At 27.5% G+C, this 27584-nt stretch overlaps 4 protein-coding genes across 4 annotated transcripts; 3 read left to right on the top strand and 1 right to left on the bottom strand.

Moving 5' to 3' along the window:
* Positions 1 to 1453: 1453 nt before the first annotated feature.
* On the top strand, positions 1454 to 3201 carry LOC106763220 (putative pectinesterase 10). Its single transcript, XM_014647428.1, has 5 exons — positions 1454 to 1674; positions 2104 to 2260; positions 2350 to 2565; positions 2662 to 2903; positions 3036 to 3201. The coding sequence occupies exons 1-5, from the start codon at positions 1454 to 1456 to the stop codon at positions 3199 to 3201; spliced, it is 1002 nt and encodes a 333-aa protein (XP_014502914.1).
* A 4695-nt stretch (positions 3202 to 7896) lies between these two features.
* On the top strand, positions 7897 to 10279 carry LOC106763222 (putative pectinesterase 10). Its single transcript, XM_014647429.1, has 5 exons — positions 7897 to 8120; positions 8983 to 9142; positions 9229 to 9456; positions 9747 to 9988; positions 10114 to 10279. The coding sequence occupies exons 1-5, from the start codon at positions 7897 to 7899 to the stop codon at positions 10277 to 10279; spliced, it is 1020 nt and encodes a 339-aa protein (XP_014502915.1).
* A 4729-nt stretch (positions 10280 to 15008) lies between these two features.
* LOC106763223 (putative pectinesterase 52) lies at positions 15009 to 15895 on the top strand. The gene is made up of 3 exons (XM_014647430.1): positions 15009 to 15194; positions 15323 to 15564; positions 15727 to 15895. The coding sequence occupies exons 1-3, from the start codon at positions 15009 to 15011 to the stop codon at positions 15893 to 15895; spliced, it is 597 nt and encodes a 198-aa protein (XP_014502916.1).
* Positions 15896 to 21780: 5885 nt separating this feature from the next.
* On the bottom strand, positions 21781 to 26883 carry LOC106764288 (protein GrpE). Its single transcript, XM_014648554.2, has 5 exons — positions 26603 to 26883; positions 25064 to 25567; positions 24822 to 24989; positions 22588 to 22716; positions 21781 to 22098 (listed from the first exon to the last, which is right to left on the bottom strand). Exons 1-5 carry the CDS (start codon positions 26729 to 26731, stop codon positions 22009 to 22011), a joined length of 1020 nt encoding a protein of 339 aa, XP_014504040.1. The 5' UTR covers positions 26732 to 26883; the 3' UTR covers positions 21781 to 22008.
* Between the last annotated feature and the right edge of the window lie 701 nt (positions 26884 to 27584).

Below are 27584 nucleotides of genomic sequence, written 5' to 3' on the forward strand. Positions count from 1 at the left end.
AGATAGAAGATTGCAACAATGAATCAGCAGACTTTGTGAAGAGAGACTAATTCTAATTTTCACTTAAAGTTAAGGGATAAAAAGACGCTAAAGGGTTTGTTAAGTGGCATTTAAAGTTGCAAGTAACACTTCATTTAATCAAACAAGTAGAAGTATATAATTCAATGTATTAATTTAATTACATTTGTACCCATGTCCTCTTTTAAAGAAATGTATATGATGTTTTTATTATTTTTCGTCATATATTCTCTTTTGATTTTAAAACTTTGTAATCTGTATAATTGTATAAGTTTATAATTTTAGAATTGTATAATTTAAAATTTTATAATTTTTAATTTATAATTTTATTGTTATATAATTTTATAATAAAAAAATTAAGCAGTAATGACTGAAAATATATATTTATTAAATATTCAATAAATCATAAAAACAAATAGATATTCATCTCTAAATTTGTCACAGACTTAAAATTTAATTAATCCTTCATTTAATTACTTTTGTCTTCTTAACCATTGATCCACTGTCTCTTAATATATTTAATATTATATTGGGAAAGTTATTAATTATGAATAGAAATTTATTCAGAAGGCTTGAATTGTTTTAAATAATAATTAATTAAATGAACATTTTTTTTTGTTTTCTTGAAGTTATTAAAGGAAGAAATGACATGTATATGTTTTAAAAAGACATTAGTCAATAGTTTAAATAAAAGTTTCAACAAAATGAAAATGAAAAGATTTAAAACTTTTCTTAGAATAAAATTAAAAGGACTGTAAATAGTCTAATAAGGGACATTTTAGATTTTTCCATAGCACTTCACTCTATGTAACAAATAAAAATATTTAATTCATTGTTTTCATTTAACTACTTTTGTCCGATTGATCCAAACCAATGATGTTTTAATTATTATGTTAATTTGTCGCCACATTATTATTTTATTATTTTTAATTTTATAGGTTTATAATTTTATAAAATAAATAATTAAAAAATTGAAAAACTTTAAAATTATATAATTTAAAAATTATAGAAAAAAAAGGTGTGGCTACAAGTTTGACAGAATCATATAAGGTTCAAGTGGACTACCTAATAATTATGTCATTTGATTAAAAGTAATGGCTCAGTTAAAAAATATATTTTAGTGAGCATTATATTGACTATAAAAAGATATAATTATCAAATTTATCAAACACTTAAAAAACTTAAAATATTTCATTTATTTACTCTGGAACCATTGTCCATTTGTCCACTGTCTTTTCTCAAGAACTGCAATGTGATATTTAGTATTTTCTTGGAAAAGTTAAAAATTATGAATGGAAATTAATTTAGAAGACTTAAATTATCTTAAGTAATAATTAATTAAATAAACTCTTTTTGTTTTCTTGAAGTTATAAATGAAACAAGTGATATGTTTATGTTTACAGAAAAAAAAAAAGTATTCAACATATACTGTACTATGGAGTTGTTTTCTAGATGGATGAGTCTTCTTCCCATATTTTTCATTAGTTGTTTCTTTGGTCTTGGTAGAGCCACAGACTGTGGTGGAAATAATGTTGCACAAACCCTAATTGTTGGTAAATATGGGCAAGCATTCAGAACAATTCAAGCTGCCATTGATTATGTCAAAAGTAACAATGATCAATGGGTAAAGATTCACATAAAAGCAGGCTTCTACATGTAAGTTCAAATCATATTCTTATAACATCAAACGATTAATCAACAAACATGACTTCTGTTATGAGAATCCAATGAATGTTTCATGCATGCTTTGATCAAGCATAATATGTTTTATAGCTACATTTCCAATTTTGATAAGGATATGAATACTCAAACTCTTTTCATCCAACTTATATAGAACTACCAAACAACTATATTCAAAAGTTCTGACTACATCAGAAACATTCTCCAAGGTTGTCCACTGACTTTAAACGCAAACTGCCCTAGCTGTCTAACAATTTCAAATGGTCCTGACAAGGAATGCTTTTCTATCCAACATGATTTTTTTACTGTGATTCTAAGATTAGAATTATCTTAGTTAAAAAAAAAACATCTCATGATTATAAATATAAGTAATGCTGATTTCTTTTCTTGATTATAACTGTGCAGGGAAAGTGTTGTTATTCCCGTTGACAAGCCATGCATTATTTTAGAAGGAGAAGGTATACGAACAATCGTTAGTCACTGGGACCATCAGTCCATAAACAATAATGCTACATTCACTTCTTTCTCACCAAATTTGATTGCAAGTGACATTACTTTCAAGGTGATAACATATATAAATAAATGATAGAATAACCATTTTCGTAATTCTTCAACATTTTTCATCACTAATCTACTGTTTTGATTTCACAGAACTCATATAATGTGGCCACTGATAAATATTTGGGAAATAAAATCGAACCAGCAAATGCTGCAAGACTGTCTGGAGATAAATATTTCTTCAGTAGGTGTAGGTTTATTGGTTATCAAGACACTTTATATGATCTTATGGGACGTCATGTCTTTAAAGATTGTTACATTCAGGGTGAAGTCGACTTTATATATGGTTCCGGACAATCCTATTATCAGGTATAAGTTACATTAGCTGATTCTTTTCTTTTCTTTTTTGAATCTATTTCAAAATAAAATACTGAAACATTTTTGTATGTGTCTTTTTATTTGTAGAACTGCTACATCAATGCTATGGGGAGATTTCCAAATTTACCAGGTTTTGTGACAGCTCAGGGAAGAAATTCAGCAGATGATCCTAGTGGTTTTGTATTTGAAGGAGGTTCCATTGTTGGTAATGTTAAAGTTAATTTAGGAAGAGCATGGAAACCCTATGCAAGAGTCATATTTCATAATACATATTTTTCTGACATTGTAACTCCTCAAGGATGGGTTTCTTGGTCAGCCGCTGGAAATGAGTAAGTTTAAATAGATACATCTCTTAGAAAATAACTTCAAAATTATATTATTTCATATTTGTATTAAAAAGATAGTATATATTACGTATTTTTTTTTATATGTTTGATTAATTTTTTATTAAACTATTGTAGGAGCAGGACCACTTATGCTGAAATTGATTGTAAGGGACCAGGAGCTGACACTTCGAAACGTGTTGCATGGATGAAGAAACTAAGTTCTTCAGACTTAAATAAGTTTTCTTTTGCATCTTTTATCAATAGTGATGGATGGGTTCACAACTTACCAACAATATCTTAGTTTATTTTGGTTTTCCTAAGTTTGGTTATAAGGTTCTTGTATTGATTAAGTGATGGTTAATTTTGCAAACTCAATGAAAGAAATATAGTAGTTTGTAATACGAACCATCTTGTATACTTTCCAATAAATGTAATTAATAAATTTGTCTTTATATTTAGATATTAAATTCATTTTGTTTTCTATATGTTTTTTATTCAATTAAGTTCTTTTATTTTAAAAACCAAGACTAAATGTTGTCATTTTCATTTATAAAAGAGTCACTCGTCAAAATCTAGATAATATGTTATTTAGTAATTAATTTCTCTAGTTTAAAATATAATACCTTTCAAATTTTGACATGTAATACCTTGTAAATGATTTGGTAAAGTATCACATTTCAAATTTTGATACATATAATAAGTTTTTGTCCATGAAACAATAAGAGACCACATTGATTCTTTTTAAAAGTAAGGAATCATATTGAGTTTTTATAAAATAAAAAAGGAATTCGGTAAAAAAAATTATAAAGAAAAAATAATGGGATATCCCCTAGTTATAGTCAAACACATTCAAGAAAGGTTGAAGTCTTTTGTGGAAGATGAGTCTCGACTATTTCTATTAGTCCATCTTGGACCATCATCATTGAGTATATAGTAGAGTAGAATAATTTGGATCTTGTATTTTATGTTCTAGAATTTTCTTTTGAACCTTGTATTTTAGGCCAATTAATATAGGGTTTTTGGTGAGCTTGGGCCAACAAAGGTGAACACCCAATGTTGACCTAAGTGAATGTCCATTATCATGTGTTGATCATATGGCCAAATTTTTAACTTAACTTGGTGAAAAAGAGTATGGGACATCCCACCTATGTGAGTGTGACCATGTGCCATTATCTCATTATAGAGGATTTTCCATAGATATGACGGCCACATGTCACTCTAAGAATGGAAAAGATTCTCCATAGATAATGACCACATATGTCCTCCTCTTATTGTAGAAGATTTTCACCGTGGTCTCCAAGTTAGGTCAAGCTTTTGTTTTTAGGGTTTTACTTCTACAAATTGGAGACACCCTAAACCTATAAATAAAGGTGTCTCTGACCTTGTATTCTCACTTTAATATTAGTAACAAAATGCTACCAAATCGTTGATTTTATTAGTCTCTAAAGTTAAAACTAGAGCATCCCATATAATACCATTAAACACTACTCCTTCACCATTAAATCATCAAGGTCGTGAGCCTAAACCACATTTACTACCTTCATCTTCATTATATCATCTCTTCATGCTTTAATCCAACTTAACTTGAAGAGATTGTTGTCACTAAAATGGATAAAATACCTAAATATAAGAACAAAATTACTAATTAAGTTATTTCAATAGCTAAAAGTAAATATTCTATTATTATGTTATGCTTTTATTATTTTACTACAATATTAATGACTTTTACATGTAAAATATATATTGTATTATTGTTTATTTGTTTGTTTATGCATAGTAATTAAATTATAACTAGATTGTTATTTCTAGAAGCTAGTTTGTTTGTATGTATTACTTTACTATTTTAGGAGAGTGGTAGTTTTGTTAGCATGATACTAAAAGAAATATATGTGTAGTAATTTGTTGTTTTGGTGTATAAGTATGTAAATATTGATTTAATGAATAAAGAAATTATATTTTGATGCTGTATGAATGTCCTTATAGTAGATAGAATGAGACTCATTTGCCTATAAAAGGAGACCGCATAACCATTGTAAAACCACCCATTAAATATAAATTAAAATGTTTTGAAAGTATTTTTGTGTCTCTTTTTGGGAGAATGTTGATTGTTTAGTTGATTTGTCCGAAGTTGCTACTCCTTTCTCTTATCATCTTTTTGGAGCCCCTAAGAAGTGTACCAATAGACTTATAAGGGTCATAACCAACACTTGGTGGTTGTGTACACTTGATAATCATCATCCTATACGTTATACATTTTCCATTCATCATATTTCCCTATCTCCATGCTTTTACATTTAGTTTCTTATGTTTTTTTTAATTACTTGTGTTAAACAGTACATTGTTGAAGCATACATACAACGAGCGTTAACCAATTTTTTTTTTTTTTTTAAATTTTTATTGAATTCACTAACTTTTTAACGTCTAAGTTGGAGCATTCGACGTTTTAAATCTTTTTACGTCGAATTACAATTATAAACGATGTTTAATAATTGTATTTATTTAAAAAATGTCACATCTTACCGGTCATTTTTAACCTTGATTATTTAGTGATTAGACATTAAACACGTAACGTTATAAGTTTTTTTTATACTAGTGTTTATATGTGATAATATTATTATGTTTATTTTGTGAAAAAAGATTTCATACATTAGTTTACATTTTCGTGTTTTTGGTGTTTTGATTGTTTTTTTTTTTTACAACGATTATCTACTTGATGTGAATAGATGAGTAGTAGATGTCATAAAATGCAACTTATAATGATATAAATTTCTACACATTTTCATTTTCATGATAAAAATTAGCAGTAACATTTTCAATCATTTTCCTCCGATGCTAACATTTTCATTTTATTATAGCAGTAAGTATAGATAAAAATATCAATCTCTACATACTTTTAACTCGAATAGCTAGTTCTATATATGTTGTTTTTAGTATCATCCTGCAAATCTCCCACTCTCCTAAAGTAATAAAGTAAACAAACAAATTACATAATATATTCTTCTATTGCAAACAAATCTCCCACTAGCTTCTAGAAATAACTATTCGGCTGTAATTTAATTACATACGTAAACAAACAAATAACAATAAATACATTATATATTTTACATCTAAAAGATGTTAGTAAAATAAAGTAATTAAATAATAGCATAATAATAGCCTATTTAATTAAATATTAAATAACATAATTAATAATTTAGTTTTTATATTTAGTTCTTTGATTTGTTTAATTTTTTATATATATTTTTATTTCTTATACTTTAAAAAGATTTAATACGACTCTTTATTTTTTAAAAAGACTCTATATGGTCCAATATATTTTTATAAAATGATTTATTATGTTAAATTGGTGTTAACATTGTTCGAAAAATAACTCATGTCGTATGGTTTAGAGGAGACATATGTCAAATTATTTAAAAAATATCTCTTTGAAAAGTGTTGCATGGGGTCTTAATATAAAACAAAATAAATTATTAATATATATATATATATATATATATATATATATATATATATATATATATATATATACATATACCAGTGTAAAGAAGGATCTCAACAAAGTATTCATGGATTCATTGAAATTAATATCGTGATTGAAAATTATTTTCTACTATATAATATTGTCAAATCGACAACACAAAATAAATATNTATTCATGGATTCATTGAAATTAATATCGTGATTGAAAATTATTTTCTACTATATAATATTGTCAAATCGACAACACAAAATAAATATTTGTTCATTTAAAGATTTATCGTAATTAATTTTCCAAATAACTTTTATATTTTATAGAGACTCAAAATTTATTAACTTTTAATAAATTATTTTTCTAAACAATAAAATCTAAGCCCTCTACTAATGTCACAATTTTTTTTGTCATATTTTTAATGAAAAAGTTAAAATATTACATCTCGAAATACATCAAATTTAATAGATATTAATGGAAGTATTTTTGTTTTTCAATATAAATAATATGTTTATAAACCTTACTTATGTAAAATTTTATATTTATATAAATTAAAATATTATTCATATAATTTTTTTATCTAAAATAAAATTTTACAAATTTATAAATCAAATTTATTCAATTTTCATGAATTTGCATAAATTTTCGAGTTTGACTGTGTGGCTGTTGCAATATCTTTTTCGACAAATATTTCCATACTTGTAAGTTATTACCCGAAACTATTCATTTAATAATGATTCTTTGCAACATAAAAATAATGATGGTAGCGTATAAAAGACTATAAATACTAAAGCAATCCTTATACATGCTCGATTAATATCCTAAAAGTATATAAATAATGCAGAGCTAAATAAAAGTGTCAACAAAATGAAAATAAAAAGATTTAAAAGTTTTCTTAAAATAAAATTAAAAGGACTGTAATTAGTCTAATAAGGGACATTTTTAGATTTTTCCATAGCACTTCACTCGATCAAACAAGTAAAAATATTTAATTCATTGTTTTCATTTAACTACTTTTGTCCCGTTGTCGATTGATCAAAACCAATGATGTTTTAATTATTATGTTAATTTGTCACCACTTTATTATTTTTAATTTTATAAAATTAAATAATTAAAAAACTTTAAAATTATATATTTTAAAATTATAGAATAAAATGTGGCTACGAGTCTGACAGAATCGTATAAGGTTCAAGTGGGCTACCTAATAATTATGTCATTTGATTAAAAGTATTGAAAATAAAAAGGTATGATTATCAAATTTATCAAACACTTAAAAAACTTAATTAATATTTCATTTAATTACTCTGGAACCGTTGTCCATTTGTCCACTGTCTTTTTTTAAGGAAATGCACTATGATATTTAATATTTTCTTGGGAAATTCAATGATTATGAATGGAAATTGATTTTAAAGACTTGAATTACTTTAAGTAATAATTAATTAAATAAACTCTTTTTGTTTCCTTGAAGTTATAAATGAAAGAAGTGATTATGTTTATGTTTAAAAGAAAAGTATTCAAACAGATACTATGGAGTTGTTTTCTAGAAGGATGAGTCATCTTCCCATCTTGTTCATTAGTTGTTTCTTTGGTCTTTGTAAAGCCATAGACTGTGGTGGAAATAAGGTTACACAAACCCTAATTGTTGGTAAGTATGGGCACGACGCATTCAGGACAATTCAGGCTGCCATTGATTCTGTAAGAAGTAACAATGATCAATGGGTAAAGATTCACATAAAAGCAGGCTTGTACCAGTAAGTTCAAATCATATTCTTATAACATCAAACGTATAATCAAAAAACAACACTTCTGTTATGAAAATCCAATCAATGTTTCATGCATTCTTTGATCAAACACATGATGTCTTTTGGTAAGGATATGATCCAACTTATAGAACAACCAAATTCAAAAGTTTTGACTAGATCAGAAATATTCTCCGTATTCCTATTCTTATGTTGTCTATTATTTTAAACACAGAAATCCTAGCTGTCTACAATTTTAACAATATGATTATGACAAATGTTTTCTATCCAAAACATCATTTTTCTACTCGTTCTGATATTACAATAATTAAAATTTAAAATGTAAGTCTAAGTCTAATATAAAAATGATTAAAATGAAACATAGTTTAAGATTGAAGACTTATGAACTAATTTTTATAAGATTTTGAATTGGATGAGTTAAAAAAAAAAAAATGTCATTAACCTCTTATGTATTTAGACTCTCTTTAATATTATGTTTCTCTAATAAATTTTCAAGAATTACTTTAGTTGAAAACGAACACCAAAACTTATATGATGAGAAATAATTATTTGAATTTTGGATGTCCAAATAGCTGAAATGTTAGGTTTATATTTGTTAGAAAATAAATCATATTCTGATATTATCGAGAGAATATATTGTTATTATTATAGTTTATTTACAATAATAATGTTACATTATTACAGAATAATTACAGTAATAATATTACATTATTATAGAATAATTACAGTAATAACTTTTTTGTATATATCTCTCATAATTTATTCAAAATAAACAAGACAGATTTTTCCTTTTTTTTCTTCTATTTACAATATTGATGCATGTTGAATTCTTTTCTTGATTGTAACTGTGCAGAGAAAGTGTTGTTATTCCCATAAGCAAGCCATGCATTATTTTAGAAGGAGAGGGTACCCCAAAAACAATCATTAGTCACTACGACCACCAGTCCATAAACAATCATGCAACATTACTTTCTTTCCCAGACAATGTGCTTGCAAGTGGCATTACTTTCAAGGTGAACATATAAATAAAATGATAGAACAACCATTTTCATGATTCTTCAATATTCTTTATTACTAATCTACTGGATTGCATTTACAGAACTCATATAATGTGCCCACAACAAAATATAAATCTTATGATGTGGGAAGCAAAATCGAACCAGCAAATGCAGCAAGACTATTTGGAGATAAATATTTCTTCCATAACTGTAGTTTTGTAGGTTATCAAGACACTCTATATGATCATTCGGGACGTCATGTCTTTAAAGATTGTTACATTCAGGGTTATGCTGATTTTATATATGGTAACGGACGATCTTATTATACGGTAAGTTACGTAAACTTGTTTCTTTTAAATTTATTTTTAAAATAAATTACCGAAACTTGGGAATCTAAGTGTAATTAGTCTAAGTCAAGCATGGATAGAAATGAGAAAGTAGACCCGTATATAAAGATGAAAGACCCATTAATTTATTTTCTTAAGGTTTTTGGTAGAAAGATAGTGTCAATTTTTTATATCGTTGAACTTGTATCTCTTTGATGTTTGTATTTTTCCGGTGAACTCCTCCTTGATAAACCCAACAGAACCATTTTTTTAATGTGTCTTTTTATTTGTAGAACTGTTTCATCAATGTTGTGGGGAGAATTCCAGATTTACCAGGATTTGTGACAGCTAATGGTAGAGAGTCAGCAGATGATCCTAGTGGTTTTGTATTTGAAGGAGGTTCCATTGTTGGGAATTGTAAGGTGAATTTAGGAAGAGCATGGCATCCTTATTCAAGAGTCATATTTAAAAATACATATTTTTCTGACATTGTAACTCCTCAAGGATGGGTTGCTTGGTCAGCCGCTGGAAATGAGTAAGTTTAAATAGATACATCTCTTAGAAAATACCTTCAAAATTATATTAAAAAAAAAAGTAATTTTAGTTTATATTTTAAGTATTTTTTATATGTTTGATTAATTTTTTATTAAACTATTGTAGGAGCAGGACCACTTATGCTGAAATTGATTGTAAGGGACCAGGAGCTAACACTTCGAAGCGTGTTCCATGGATGAAGAAACTAAGTTCTTCAGACTTGAATAAGTTTTCTTTTGCATCTTTTATCAATAGTGATGGATGGGTTGACAACTTACATACATTATCTTAATAACTATATTGGTTGACCGATTGTTAACTTTGTTAACTCAACCAAGAAATATACTTGTATGTAATATGAATAATCTTGCTTAATGAATGATTTGTTCTTTACATTTAAACTTTATTTATTTTGATTTTAATATATTTTTTTAATTCAATTAAGTTTTTCTTTAAATAATAAAAAGTCAATGTAAACATTTTACTTACATTAGTATTAATACTATTTGAAAAAGTTTAATCATGAATATTTATTCAATTTACATTACCTAAAATTGAAGTTTATATAAGTATAATCTTACCCACAACAATTTTAATAAAAGTTTAAATTTGTAATTTTTTTTCAACACAAATAACTCAACCAACCCAAAGACTTGGATGCCATCCTCAAATATATATTGTCAAAGTATATTTTTTAATATAAATAAAATAATAAAAAAACATGATTATTTATATTCAAAAATATATCTTATATATTAACCCTAAATCTTTAAATACATATATGATAAAAAAAATAAAATCGTAATTTTAAACGTATTAACTTTTAGAATACATCAATTTCATAATAGTTATTTAGAAATAAAATACTAATTCACCACATTACATAAATTTTCATTTACAATATATATATATATATATATATATATATATTAAAACATTATTATACTACGTGTAAACTACATAATAAAACAATTCACATATGATATATTATATAACCACATGATAAAATTTTATACTTTACATTTATGTATAATAAACTAAATAAATATAAACTTTCCACAAATTCTATCATTAATAATTACCTTTATACATTAACTAATTTCATAATATTTTTAATAAACTTCAAACCACAAATCAACTAAAAATAATTATAGAAAATTCATATTATCATTTTAAATTGAACATAACAAAACAACCATTAAAATAATTTAACATCAACATATAAATGCATATAAAATAATATCATCTAACAATAAGCAAAATGATAAGTTTTATCCAACTAAAATACAAATATATAATTTAATCCAAATAAAACAAAAAAAAAAAAAAGTAGTTAGTTCTCATTATCTCGAATGACGGTATTTTCTTTCCTTTTTATATCATCACAACAAAATCAAATAAGGATTCTAAAATGTTTAAAAAATGCATAAATTTCCTAATTAGGAGTTAAACTTATGACCTTCCTATAATCCCAAGGTTCTACTATCCGAACTACCACATCTTTTTTTCTTATTTGCTATTTTTATAGGATTTAATATTATTTTTCATGTTTCTAAAATAAAAATAAATCAAAAAATTATAAATGAAACTTTAACTCAAGATTTTACCCTCCAATAGAAGACTTTTAATCGAAAAGTCTATCATAACATTTTAATACGATAATAATAGTAGTAACTAGATATAAATAATTAGATAAATCAATTTTATATAAAATTATTTTTATAGGCTTACAATATCTATAACTAAACAAAATTAATATTTAATTCTCTAACGCAAGTTTTAAGATATTATTATTCCAAATATTTAGGTCATTTCAATTTTTTTAACTTATCCTTAAAAGCCACCACACCACATCCACTCACCGTATAGTTGACATAGTATTATGTCTAACTCCTCAAACCCTTCTCACATTCTCATATACATCTACTAAAGTAAGAATTATGTGTTGGAAATTCCACATATATTATATATAAGATAAATTTATAGTATATAAGTGTGTGTAAATCTTATTTTATAAATTGATTTTGTAAATTTAGTTAAACTTAAAATCTACTTCTTAACATGATATCATTTATTTCTTTTCCATTATTACATCCAAATTAAACTACTACAAGTTGAAAAATATACTTCGATGAAAAAACACATTGTTTAAGGTAAAAAAAAAAAAAAAAGACAAATAATAACTTAAAAACTAGAAAGAAGAGAAAGAGAATATAAAAAATAGTTAGTTTTAAAAATCAAGAACCACGTAGTTAAAATTCTAGTTTATAGATTTAAATATAACTTTTATCATTTTTTAAATGTTATATATAATAAATGAAAAGTTACATAAAGTTATTCAATAAATCTAAAATGAAAATAATTAAACATTTTATTAAAATTAGTAGAAACACTTGTTCTTGGGCATCTGCATTCACTTTTTTTATGATAAAAATAATATAAATATTATTATTATTATTATTATTATAATTATAAAAATAAGTATAAATAATTCTTATAATAGTATAAAAAAGTTTTTTCAACTTTTTTATGATAAAAGTAATAAAGTTATTACTATTATAATTAGGAAAGAAAATGTAAATAATTTTTATAATGATATATAAATTTTTATTTATTTTATAAATAATACTTTTATTATAGATAATTATTTTAGTTTAAAAAAGTAGTTAAGTTTGAAAAAGACGTTCAAATAAAAATATAGTTAGATTTTAAAAAATGACCATATAAACAATAAAATTAGAAAAATAATTAGTTTAATTTAAAAATTAATTAAAAAATAAAATATTAAAAAAAATGTGTAGAGGATCTCTGCCTATAATGGTAAATATTTAATATAAAGATTTAGTTGAAAAATTGAAATAGTGAAATTAACATTATTTCAGAATTGATAGTATTTTTTAAATAATGAAATAAATTTCAAAGTTCATTTAGAATTCACAGAGTCACATTATTTAAAAAAAAATACTAATACTAAAATATTATTTTTTGTTAGTTAAACATTTTTCCAAAGCCATTTATTGAATAAAGTAATTAATGTATTTAATTAACATTGTATTGTAATATCTCATATTCATTGATCCATTATCTTCTTTCATATAAATGCACTGTGATAGTAAAGATTTTATTATGAAAGTCATTAATTGTGAGAGAAATTAAATTGAAATATTTGAAACAATTTAAGTAAGCAATTAATGAATTAAATATTTTAAGTGATTAAAAAAGAGACTTGAGATAATTGTCTACAGATACTGACCACATTTGTTTGTATTAAAAGGGATGTTTATGCTTGCAACATTTTATCATATAATAGTTGTCTAAAATGACGAGTTTTCTTATAATATTGTTCATCAGTTGTTTCTTTTGTCTTGGTAAAGGCACAGACTGTGGTGGAAATAATGTTACACAAACCATCATTGTCGGTAAAGAAGAGAAAGCAGAATTTAGTACAATTCAAGAGGCCATTGATTCTGTAGAAAATAACAATAATCAATGGATCAAGATTCATATTCAAGCAGGCTTATACATGTAAGTTTAAATCATATTCTGTTATGAAAATGCAATGAATGTTTCATGCATGGCATAATCTTTTTCTAGCTACATTTCAATAAATAAGATTAAGACACCATTCCGAAAAAAAGAGTGGAAAAATATCTCCGACAATATACCTCGTACGTACCAATTAACTTACATAAGGTTGACAAAGTAGATCATCACTCATAAGTTAGATTGTCAAAATTTGTTAAGTTTCACTTAAAAATATGAATTTTATCCTATGTTATTTTTGTTATTATTAATAGTTTTAACTCCTGGAAACAATTATAAAAACCATCGAAAAAATCATCATCGATAGAGATTATCAGAATTTTTTCAAAAAATCCCTGTTATTTCCAGGTATTTTGGTCAAAACAGCTGTTACAAAGATTTTATAAACCAATGATATTTGCATCTATAAACCGTGAGAACTTACACTCATTTTGTTAAAAAAAAAGTTTTTAACGATTTTTTATAATTATTTATATGATAGTTTGTGATTCATTTGTTTTAAATATACAAATTAATAAAATAATGATACATAATTTATTGTGAAAAAAAAATTGTTAAAAAAATTGTTAACATATAATCTTTTGTAAATTTCAAAACTAACTGAAGATTAGGAACCACCGAAACTTACAAAACTTCCAAATTTGGATTGAATTATTAACTCATAAATTCGTTTTTGACTCATAATATGTCAAATTGGAGGGTCAAAGCTAAGTCAAAACGGATTGACTTGTTACCCTATCTTTTTAAAAATAAAATTATTTTTGTTGTATTATATTATTTAAAGAATATAAATATTTAATATTTAATATAATTTAAATTATTATCACTACTTATAATTTAATTTTTAAGCATTAATTATAACAAACTAATTCAATAATTATAAACATCAATTAAATACAACCAAGCACATTTGGTACTTGCTTTCATCAAGCATTATTCTTGCATTACACTTAAATTGACTTAGGATTTGGCATTTCTGATTTTGATAAGGATGAACACTCAAACTGGTTACATCCAAATTAAAGAACTACCACAGAATTTGTCAGGTGTAATAATAGTATATATAATATAAGAAATATATTTGAATCCAATCTCAGTTTTTTCATTCTTGTAATGTTGAAATTACCTTAGTTGAAAAAACATCTTACTGTAACTTCTTTTCTCTCATGACATTTTTATATTCACATATTGTAATTATGCAGAGAAAGGGTTACTGTTCCGAAAGAAAAGCCATGTATAATTTTAGAAGGAGAGGGTAGTTCGAGAACAACCATCAGTTACTCAGACCACGGATCAATAAACCATAACGCTACGTTTACTTCTTTAGCATCCAATGTGATTGCAAGTGGAATTACTTTCAAGGTTAATTAACATATAAATAAACTATACATAGTTCTTCAATTTTGTCTCTGATATATATTGTTATGTATCTGCAGAACTCATATAATGTGGTGACTAAAAGATACAAATCTTACAATATGGGAAGCCAAATCGAACCAGCAAATGCAGCAAGACTGCATGGAGATAAATATTTCTTCTATAATTGTAGTTTTTTGGGTTATCAAGATACTTTATATGATCAATATGGACGTCATTACTTCAAAGATTGTTATATTGAAGGTGAAGTGGACTTTATATATGGCAGTGGACAATCTTACTATGAGGTAAATTACATTAATTATTTTTTAATCCGTTTTACATATATGGTAGTGGACAATCTTAATTATGTGAGGTAGATAATTTTCAAAACATTCTCTCTTTTTTTTTTTTTGTGTGTTTTTATAATCTGCAGAACTGTAGGATAAATGTATTGGGAAGATTTGCAGATTCTGCAGGGTTTGTGACAGCTCAGGGACGAAGTTCATCAGATGATCCAGATGGTTTTGTATTTGAAGGAGGCTTCCTTGGTGGGAATGGTAAAGTGAATTTAGGAAGAGCATGGCAACCCTATTCAAGAGTCATATTTCATAAAACATATTTTTCTGACATTGTAACTCCTCATGGATGGAGTGCTTGGCATTATGCAGGAAATGAGTAAGTTTAAATGGATACATCTCTTGCTATGAAAAACTGTTGTTATTAATCCATGGTTTTATAAATATTTTTAAAAAAATGTTTTTGGGTATGTAATGATATTTTATATTTTAAGTATTTCTTCTTCATTTTTTTTATTAATTTGTGAGTAAATTGTTGTAGGAGTGGAATCACTTATGTTGAAGTTGATTGTGGAGGACCAGGAGCTGATACCTCAAATCGTGTTTCATGGATGAAAAGCCTAAATACTTCAGAAATAGAACAATTTTCTTTATCATCTTTTATTAATAAGGATGGATGGGTTGACAACTTACCAATAGAATCCTCCTAATTTATTTTATTTTTCCAAAATTAGGTTGAAATTCTTGTATACTTAGTTAAGTGATTATTGACTTCTTTTATTGTTTTTAACTATTAACTATTTCTGGTTTGAACAAATAAATAATATATGATTAAAAATATATGCTATATAATAGAATAAAATTAAATAAAAGGAGATGAAACTTGTAATGTCCGACAACTTACAGGGACAGCTGACTGTCCCCACACATCAACACACGAGGCTTTCCAGTGTGCTTTGTCCTCACTCACACACTTTTCGAGAAAACTTCCCGAAAGGTCACCCATCCCATAATTACTCTAGCTAAGCACGCTTAACCATGGAGTTCTTATGAGTTAGGCTACCGAAAAACAAATGCATTTGTTGATATGGGTAGCCAAATCAATTCCTTTAAGCTATCATTCAAATGTATAGTCTCATACCTATACAATCTCCAGATCCCTCTCATTCTGGTGTATGTTCGATTCGTCCATGTACCCCTTCCACTGGAAGCCTGCCAGAAGCCGCTCTTTATCCGTGCTCCTTGCACCATGCCTCTTGCACCAGCGATCACTCCCCGCCCATCCCATAATTACTCTAGGCTAAGCACGCTTAACCATGGAGTTCTTATGAGTTAGGCTACCGAAAAGCAAATGCATTTGTTGATATGAGTAGCCAAATCAATTCCTTTAAGCTATCCTTCAACTGTATAGTCCCATACCTATACAACTCCAGATACTTCTCATTCCGGTGTATGTTCGATTCGTCCATGTACCTCTTCCACTGGAAGTCTGCCAGGAGCCGCTCCTTGTCCGTACCCCCTGCACCATGCCTCTTGCACCGGCAATCACTCCCCGTCCTCGTCAGTGCCCGGGTGTCACAAAACTAAAATTGTTTTTCTTAACAAACAGGATAAGAAGAAATTAAATGAAATCAAATTTTACATAGATTACCTTTTTGAAAAAAGGAAAAATGAAACATTTGAGTTTTTAAGTATATATATTTAGTTAAGGTTTCTTAAATCGAATATTCAAATTAAGATGTCTGAGATATTTGTATTAAGTCACATATAACATACTATAATTAGTATTTTGAGTGTTCTCTATGATTTGTCACGAAAAGGAAAAACAATGTTTAGAAAGTCAATTATTAATTTTTTATATATATATATTTGTACCTTCAATAAAGCTAAATATATGTAACTTAATATGTTGTATGTACATATCACTAATACCTTTAGTGTTTTAATTTTTAATATATTTTGCTTGCACATAATTTAAAAAAACAAGCCTCTTGATACTTTTGTTTCTTCACAGAATATACTTTCAATTGATTTTAAGTGCACATAAATAAAGTATATGACAAAATTGAATTTCTGTCATATATTTATAAAAATATGGAAATTACCTATGAGAAATTATCCACATAATATAAAAGCTATAGATAACTTTTAGCTTGCATATGGAATATATATATATATATATATATAATTTTTGGATAATTCATATTCTTTATTTTACTTTACTTTTTAACGTTATTTGTACATTATAATAGGTCTATATATTTGGATAATTCACATTCATTAGAGTTATTTCTTTTTTTTATAGACTTCTTAGACATAGATAATTTTACTCAACATCAATTCGAAACAATTTTCTCCAATATTCATATAAAAAAATGGACTAATTTTAGAAACAGTGTCATAATATGTTCAGATAACGTAAATTTTTGCTACGTCATAAAATATGTAGACCTATTATAACGTACAAAACTATGTACGTCATAGTTCGTTTTTGTACGTCATAAAATATGATTTTTGTACGTCATAAAATATGATTTTTGTACTAGTGATTTAATCTTATGACTTCCATAAAAAGTTTGTTTTTATCGATAAAAGTATTGTATAAGGAATAAGTCATGGAGATCCAAATAAGGTTGCCATGAAGATTACTCCAAAAAGAATATTTTACATTAATTATTTAAGATTATTTATATGGAGATGTGGAGAGTGAGATTGTTGATCTTGAGGACATTGCTGGTAAAGCTCCTTCACGGCGGAAGACATTGGCTAGTGGGGAAGAGAGTAATGGGAAATTGAGTGGCAGAAAGGAAATGGTGACTCCGGTAGTTACTTATATGCCATTCAAAATCTAGCTAGACATTGTTTAGTCATTTTTATACTATAAATGTTGCTAATGTAAATGTAAGACTTAGTTAAGAGAAAATACAAGGATATAAATCATTTGAATATAATGAAGATGTTCTAAATGTGTATCCATGTAAAGGATCGATCATTTGGCTAGATAAATATTTTGATTTTCAATATCTGAATCCTGAATTTTAAAATGATGTTGTATAGTATTTTTAATAAATAATTATTTATATAATTGAAATTCATCCAAGTACATAATTATTTATCAACAAAATATCTGCAATTTGTTTGTAGTTATGGATCAATAGTCCCCAATTAGCTAGCTTTTTATAATTTTATTCTAAAAAGACAATTCATATAAGTTGAAGAAAGAAAATAGGTTTAATACCTCTTTTGATCCTTGTTTAAAATCGTCCAACCTTTTTTAAAAAGTTAAAAACGGTCCCAACTTGTGAAAAAAAACTGGTCAAGTTAATCTTTTTTTGTTACGGCGTCAAATTTTTAACGGTGCAGCTGCCACCATGGAGAAAACTTAATGATGTGTCTAATTTATCTGACTGTGTGACACTATGAGGGTGAATGAGGTGTAAAATAAAAAATTGGATAAAAAAATAAATTGCTTGGCAATGTACTGTGAGAGGTTAAAAAAAGAGGGATTAGGGTTACAATGAAATCGCGATTTAGGATTAAACATTCTGGTGAAAGAAAGATTCAAATCAAAGTGATCTAAGCTAAGAAAACAAAGATGGAGTTTTAGAATCTGGGTTTGTTCTGTTCTAACACTAACAAAATAAAAGACAAAATCGGACACCAAAGTTATTTGCTACCCATCTTCAATCTTTACGTGGAACAGAGATGAAAGTTGTGATGAGATTTTTATTCAGCAAGTTGGAACCAAACAATTACATAATTGTGCTATTGTCTCTCCACTACGTTCAAGCTGCCTTGAAACGACACCCTCCACACGGTCCGTAATCCCCTTTCAGTCCGCACTCACTCATTCAACTCATTTCAAATCTCATTTTTAGGGTTTCTCCTTTTCAGGTTCAATGCAGTCCAATAGCATAAGGCCAAGGCGCACGCTACTTCCATTTCCGAAATCCTTGCCGCGAAGGCGTCTGAAATCAAATTCTCGTGGAGACGCCTCTGTCGTGACCACTGCACCACAAAGAGGTCGTGTCTGCACTTCCTTGCGAAACAACCCAAAATAGAGAAGAAGAAGAAGAGGGTTTTCCTTGCGCCACGAAAACGCCGCTTGCGTCGAGCTCCCGCATCTCTATCATCTTTGCCGCCACAAAGCTTATGTCTTTGCTCGAGACAAGGATAACTCTCAGAGTAGAGTTGTCCGCAGAAGAACTCAGGGTTGGGTTGTTAGAGTGAAAGAAACAAGAAAATTGGGAAGAAGAAGACAGGTTCTTGATTAGGTTTCTAATCAGCTTTAAATTACCTATTAAGATTAGAGGTTATTAGAAATTGCTATTTACAGTGGTTAATGAAACCCTAACTCTTCATAAATTTTTTAATTATAAATTAAAAGGAATCTTCGAGCAATTCAACATTTTTTAGTAATTATTTAATTTTTTAATAATTATTTATTTTCCTTTAAAGGATTATTTAATTATTTATTTTACACCTCATTCACCCTTACAGTGTCACACAGTCAGATAAATTGGACATGTCATAAGTTTTCTCTAGGGTGGCAGTTGCATCGTTAAAAATTTGATGTCGTAACCAAAAAGGATTAACTTGACCAATTTTTTCACAAGTTGGGATCATTTTTAACTTTTTAAGAAAGGTAGGATGATTCTGAACATTCTCCCTCTTTCAAGGGACCAAAAGAGATATTAAGCCATGAAAATATTTTTAGGTTATGTTATGGTAATGTACATGCGTATAGGTATAAATATGATATATATGTTATGGTTGTATGTATTGTTTTATAGAGCAATGTCATGTCATGACATGTACTGGACGATTAAAGGATTATATTTTGAAATATTATTATACTAATAGTTGTTATTTATATACTAAAGTAATGAACATTCTTTTTAAGACCTTTGTCTTTGTCATATTTTTCTTAATATTTTATATTTTTTTATATAATAGAAGGCTTAATATATTTTATTTTTTCGTACTCGAGCTTTTATATATATATATATATATATATATATATATATATGTGTGTGTGTGTGTGTGTGTGTGTGTGGAAGATTTATGTTTTCTTTTATGGGAAGGGCGGTGGTCATTTAGATTAACTATGAGATGTATGATAGGTTTTAAATTTTGGTTGAGTATGTGTGAGGGATGCATTGCAAAGGTTTTCATCTGCCTGTATTGTAGTGTTTGAGAACTGAAGAGCCTCCGATTTTTCTCTAGTGCCCATTCAATTGCCATAACATTGTCTAACTGCAATCGCTACGTTTACTGAGTATTTTCAATATTCCCATCCATATGCATTTTCCAATAACTTGTAATGATTTGGTGTAAGCAGCAAGGATTGTGGTTCAAAAAACCATCTTTGAACTCGTTTGGTAAATGATGAGTAAATCAAAATTATAAGTTATTGGGTTAAATATGTTTTTGGTCCCTTAACTTTAAGTGAAAATTGGAATTAGTTTTTCTTCAAAACTTTGATCTAATTTAGTTCCCCAACTTTATAAATGTATGAATTTAGTTCTTTTAACCAAATTTTGTTAACTTTATTTGATGTTTCAAACACGTTTCTCAGTTAACATTGAAACAAAAATGTGTCAAACAGTGTAAACAACCCAAATGTTATCATAAAACGTGCTTGAAACATCAAATAAATCTAACAAAATTTAGTTAAAAGGACTAAATTCATACATTTCTAAAGTTGGAGGACTAAATTAGGTCAAAGTTTTGAAGAGAGACTAATTCAAATTTTCACTAAAAGTTAAGGGACCAAAAACATATTTAATCCTAAGTTATATCATCTAACCAACCAACTTGAACACTAAACATGAAATGGACCAATAAAAATAGGAATTATCAATATTGAATATTTAAAATCCAAATTATATTTGCGAATGGAATAAGAAAAAGGAAATTAGAATAAAGAAGAAATTTACCCAAATACAAATTTTGATCACATAGGATTGGTGTATAATCTAAGTCACTCGTATGATAAAATTGTTCAAGAAAGGAAATAATAACTTAAAAACTAGAAAGAAAAGAAAGAGAATATAAAAAAATTAAAAAAGGAATTATTTTTAAAAATAAAAAACTCTATTATAGATTTTTAAAGAGAATACATAGTTAAAAGGGATGCTTATGCTTACAATATTTTATCATGGAATTGTTTTATAGAACGATGAGTTTTCTCCTATCTTGTTCATTAGTTGTTTCTTTTGTCTTGGTAAAGACACAGATTGTGGTTCGCCATTGCTGGTATAGGGTTGGACAAACAAAAAAATACAAGGATAAATCTGTAATTTTGTCACACCAGGAAGAAAAAAGGAAGGTACAGAAAGAAACAGTTACCTGCACCGAAAGAGTTTGCGACTATGCCATGACTACAGTGTTGTCGATTATTTAGTCCACCAAAGATTTCTTTTTTCTAAATATTTGAATTAACAATTTTAACATTTCTAAATTAATATAACAAAGTGAATATCATTTTATACCATGTTAATACTATTTGTTTTAAGTAATTCACATTTTACTATTATGTTACTGAATTTATTATGCATGTTCGGAATATGTTGTACAAATTTGTATGTTGACCTCACCAAACATTATCAAAATCTATATTAATGACAAAATTTCTCTAATGAACAACAAATTGTTAAAAAATGTCATAATATTTAGCCACTTTTTATGACAAATTTGTTAACTAGTTGGAAAATGTAAATTTTGCAAGCTAATGAAAGGAATGGAAAATAGTAGTGCGAAGGAAAGAAGATTAGAAAGCTTGCGGAGATACAAATTAAAATGGAAGGCACTCGAATCACTTCTATGAACCCTTATTCTCATCTTCCTTCAGTGCTTGAGTCACACCAACTTCCGCTGGGCGAATGACACGATCATAAAGCATGTATCCTGCCTGCAAAACGATTATTTGAACAGAAAATACATATATTATGGTAAAATATATTAAATAAATAATGTTATATCTGTAAATAAATTAAATTTATTCATGAACTGTCACTGGACTTGAGCAGTTCGTATTTTTTTCTAACTCATTTGAAAAGGATTAAAGTAGCTATTCCATACTATTGCAATAGTGAGAAAATGCTTCTCTAGGAAGTGAAGGGTCTGAAATGAGAACATGACATTGATTTCTGTCTCAGATTTTTCAAATAGAAAAGATACAAAAACATCACAAATAGAAATGTGGCACAATAATAGAAGTAATAGTATCAAATATGAATGAAGAGATATGCCAATAACCTTTTAGTACCCATGCTTCATACATCCAAAATAACACGTCGTACCAACAGTTTTAAGAATCTAAACAGTTATAAGGGTCTAAAAGAAATTATAAAATAGGAAGAAGCAAATCATAGTCTTTACTAAAAATTATGAAAATTACCTTCAGAACAGCTGCAACGGTTCCTGGAGGCTTAGAACCATCAGGGATTTGAAAGACGGCATTATGTCTGTGTGGATCAAAGGGCTCATTCGTAGGATCAAATTTTTCTACACCAAACTTTTTAAGTACCTGTAAGCACTAGCAGTTAGCTTTACACTAGGCTGAAGCCTGAAGAAATTCGCAGTCCTCAAAGATTTATTATTTCAAACTCATAATAATCTACTTTAAATACAAGAGGAAAAAACTTTTTGTAATATTCTTGAAAGTCATAACTCGTGTATGAAAACATTTGGTTAATTCCGGATAGTCTAGTCTTAAACACTCCAGACAGGCATAGTGGATGATCCATACACTTAAGTGTTTTCACTATAATCAATAATATTAAGTTTTGAATTACTAATAGCTAATTAAAATATGTTTTGAGTAATAAGAAATACATATCATCATTAAACTAAAACAATAATAGAACTTCAAATAAATTTACTTTCTATGTTCAAGAACAGCAAACCATCTACCATCTATCCGTATAAAATAAGAATTCTCAAACTGTTAGACGAAGTCTGAAATCTATAGGATGCCCCTTCATGCAAAAGTGTAACAAATAAATTCAATCAATAAAAATCTTAACCAGACTCATCAACATATTTAGGTTTAATTGTTTCTTTTGTTCCCAGTTTGGTTGAAGTGTGTCAAATTCGTCCCCCTTTTAGAAAAATGTCAATTTCGTCCTCATATAGAAAAAATTTGTGTCAATCAAGTCATCTCCGTTAAAAATCATTGCTTTCAAAACTCACTTTATCCACTGCAAAATCAACTGGGAACAAAAGAAGCAATTAAACCACATATTTATCATATTAAATTCGGCATCCAATGCGTTATAATTTGAAAGGACCCATAGTAATTTTAAAAATCTAAAACCAAATCATTAAGAATGTCTTCATATGTTTTAATCTAACATGGTTCGTCTACTTCGGGTTATTTTGCTGATCCAAATATAATATCTCATAAAAGGAAATATTCGATAAATACCTAAGATATGCTCTTTATTTTCCATTCTTGATGTTTATAACAAATATCGTCAAATCAAAAGATTGGCGAAGCAGAGTATTCGACAACACAAAATATTAGCAACACAAGGATTTAGGATTTAGTGTTTAAGGTTTAGTGTTTATGATTTAGAGTTTAGGATTTATTAGGCTTTAAATTGAACAAAATCAAAGATCACAATAAGATTTGCATCAATAAACAAACAAATATTGAACAAATTCTTCAACAGATACTTTAAAGAAGCCTATAAAAGACCAAAGACCACAAACACAAAAACTACAAAATTTGCATGCAAAATGAGTCTTCATAAATCCCATAAGAATATAAAGTAGTACCAGCTAGACTGTCAATTAGACCATCTAGTCCTTGAGAGAAACATATTGTCGTACCCTTCACCTAGTAAGGTTAGTTCTCTATGAAACAACTTTGTAAGAGAGTTTTTCCTGGAACCATTATCAAACTTTTTTTGTAGCTAGGAGTGCCATATTAAAGAATACTTGTGAAAGCCAGAAGTGGTTTAGAGTTAAAATATTTGGTGTTCTTATCACCTAGCTTTACAAGCATTTGTGAAGCTTTGAACTCTATTCAACCCCACACCATATAGAGCCAACATGTTATTTTGCACTTGGTTGATTAGATGGCAAGGGAAGGTGATAAAGTTCTTACCCAAATTCTCTAGTTATTAGATACACATCAACTCAATGAAAATTCAGCATGTAAACTAAGTATCCTATTTCCAATCTAGTGACCGTTAAATGAATTTAGTGCTTCCAGAGTTTCAATACACAGCTCTTTTTTGATACAGTGATTCACAAAATAAGTAAAACAAATTTGAATAAGAAAATGATTTCCAACATGATTATGACTTTTAAAATAAAATAGGCCATTCGAAACCGAAACAAAAAACAAGCCCCTAATCTCACAGAATTTGAACCAAGTCCACCAACTTTAGTCCAAAGCCTCCTCACTTAGTCCCACCAAATTACTGTCACCCTCACATCACCCAATTAACTATCATTCCACTATCATCACCAAACAAAAGTATTTAAATGAGGAACTAATGAGACATCTGAAAAGAAACGGGAATAAACCTCAATTATAAAATTGAGAAGAAAGAAAACATTGAACAATAGATTGGCTGTGACTTTTGAATTTAAATAGATACAGCATAAAATAGAACATTCTACCTCTGATAATTGTTTCTCGGTCATTTCAACACCTTGCAGAAGTGTTTTCAGAAGTTTTACCGCTTCAGCAGAGTCACTAGGTGTATCAATTTTTGAAAAACTTTCCTTTACAACTGAGGAAGCTCTTCCCAAATTGTCCGCAACATCTAGTAAACTCTTTGCAAAGTTCTACATCATATTTAAACCACTCAGCACTCAGTTGAAGAGGAAATTATTTGGGACAAAAGGTTTCAGACATAAACCTGTACAGCAAACTTTTTCGAATTCTCTGATTCACGTCGTGTCCTATCCATGATATTCTCCATATCTGCATATGTACGCAAAACTTTATCCTGCATTTGTTCAATCTCCTTGTGCTTTAACTTCAAAAGTTCTTCTTTCTCAGCCACAAGTTTAATCAAATCATCCTTGGACAGATATTCATTCTCTGAATCTGAATCTGAATCAGAATCAGAAAATGCTGTTCGTTTGAAACCTCTCCTCCTTCCTTTTACAGTTTGAGATTGAGAATCCAAAATAGAACTTGATTCCTCTGATTTATCTGCAGATTTAGCTTGTCCGGCCTGTTCAAAATTATTGACCTTTTCGTTTGCTTTATCAGGGTTATCATTTGTAGAATCTTCAATATCCATATTCTTCCCTTTTTCCTTGTCATTAGTTTCACTTGAAGCTGATGAAGAAAACCCACATCTTGGAGTTGATGAACTTATCCGTAGCAGTGACAAATTGACTTGAACAGGAATCAACTGGAACATTAGAAAGTATATGTGGTTTTTAAAATTCCTAACTAGAATTCACTCAATAAAAAATGATAAAGATCACATGGTCAATTTTCATCATATCTTTCACAAAAAACAAAAACAAAAACTGGAGGAATTATTAATCCTTCATATATGAAAGGAATTTAAAACAACTTATCCTTCAGAAAAATATTTTAAGAAAATTACAATGAACAAGAATAAGAGGGAAAAAATTATAAGAAAAAAGCTCAAGCAGTGCTTCTACATCAAAAAATAAACAAGTTACACTTGTAAGTTCAATTTCTATGCCTTGCAGGTATAAAAAGGTTCCACTGGTAACCAATAAAAAATCATCATTGGAATGACTATGGAAATAATTTTTGTGAAAGTCTATGCACTTGCCATATATGACTATTCTATAAGTGGATGACAATGTAAAAATCAGTCCATACACCTTTACCATGACTTTTTCTTTTTAAATTGACCAAAGAATGACTTATTAAAAAATTGTCAACCAATAAATTTCCAGAAAACAGAACAATTTTTAAAATCTTCATACTATCAAACCACAAACGAAAAATAACAAGCTAAATAAAAGAAGAATGAGATACAACACAACTTATTAAAACCCAGGCCAAACAGGACAATCAACAGCAACAAATGACACAAGACATTCATCCTATTATTTCTTTCTTTCTAAATGACATTTATAAAAATTTGTTTAACATTTAATTTCAAAGCAACTACATTACTCTTTATAATGGATAAAAAAGAACTTCTGAAACACAAGCCACCATAACCTTTAAAAAAATTCAAAAAATAACATGAACATCGATTATTTAAAAACCGAGCCAATTATGATATATGTTGAGACATTGAACCTCCACGAAAGGAATCGAATTGTAAAAAAACAGTAGAAGTAACAATAAGCGTTAAAAAGGGTAAAAAATAAAAATTTGAGCAAGACCCTAAAACCCTGGCAAAACCCTAAGAATTAAAAAAGGGGAAATGTAATTGCTTTGGGCAAGTGTGGAAGATTACCTTGTTGGGAGATTGGTGAATGAGGGAATGTAAGTGATTGGAGAAGTGTTGGGGAGTTTTGGAAGCAGAGAGAAAAGAGGTCCGGGAAAAGGTGGTGGACACACGCGACAAAAACTTATGGACAAACATCTCTTAAGAAGAAGAAGAGATGTAGAAGATGGAATGGAACAAGTGTTAGTGGAAAAAACAGAGTTTTTCTGGAAACGAAAACAGAGTGTTTCTGGAAACGAAAACGAGATGATGGGAAAACAGAGCTTTCTGGAAAACAAAACAGTGTTACAGGAAGGAATTCGACATGTAAATTTATTTTAATTAATTTTTTTTTTTTTGGTGTGTGTATAGATCTTAGGCAAATTTATTGTAATAGCGTTTAGCACAACTACTAATTGGTTTTAGTTTTTACATTTTAAAATTGGGAAACAAAATAACTAAAATTGGACATATATATTATGTATATGATAAAATAAACAAAAACGTAGATACTACATTTTAAAATTATGTAGACAGAAAAGGTAAATTTTCTTTATTAACGTGTGATTTTATTATATGATAATAAAAATAATAAATTATTGTTGTTTTTATTATGATTATAAAATTAAATATGAATAATTTTTATAATTTTATTGTAAAACAATTTTATTTATTTTGTAGGTAGTTTTATAATTAAGAAAATAATTAAGTTTAAAAAACAATGAAATAAAAGATATTAATTAAATTTTAAAAAACAATTAAAATTAATATAATAATTATTTTAATTTTTAAAAATTATTTAAAAACTAAAATTGGTAAACAAATATGACACAAAAATTTCTAATAAAAACCAACTATGGTATTTTAATAATTTTAAAATTTAATTTAAAATAAAAAAAAATAAAAGGTAGTTATTTATCATCTAGTCCACGTGTATGAAAAATTATTAGTTTTTATTATATATTTTTTAAAAGATAGTTGTTTTTTAATATAAAAAATAAAATAAAAGGTA

Source organism: Vigna radiata, chromosome 6, assembly GCF_000741045.1.
Source record: "Vigna radiata var. radiata cultivar VC1973A chromosome 6, Vradiata_ver6, whole genome shotgun sequence".
NCBI lineage: Eukaryota > Viridiplantae > Streptophyta > Magnoliopsida > Fabales > Fabaceae > Vigna > Vigna radiata.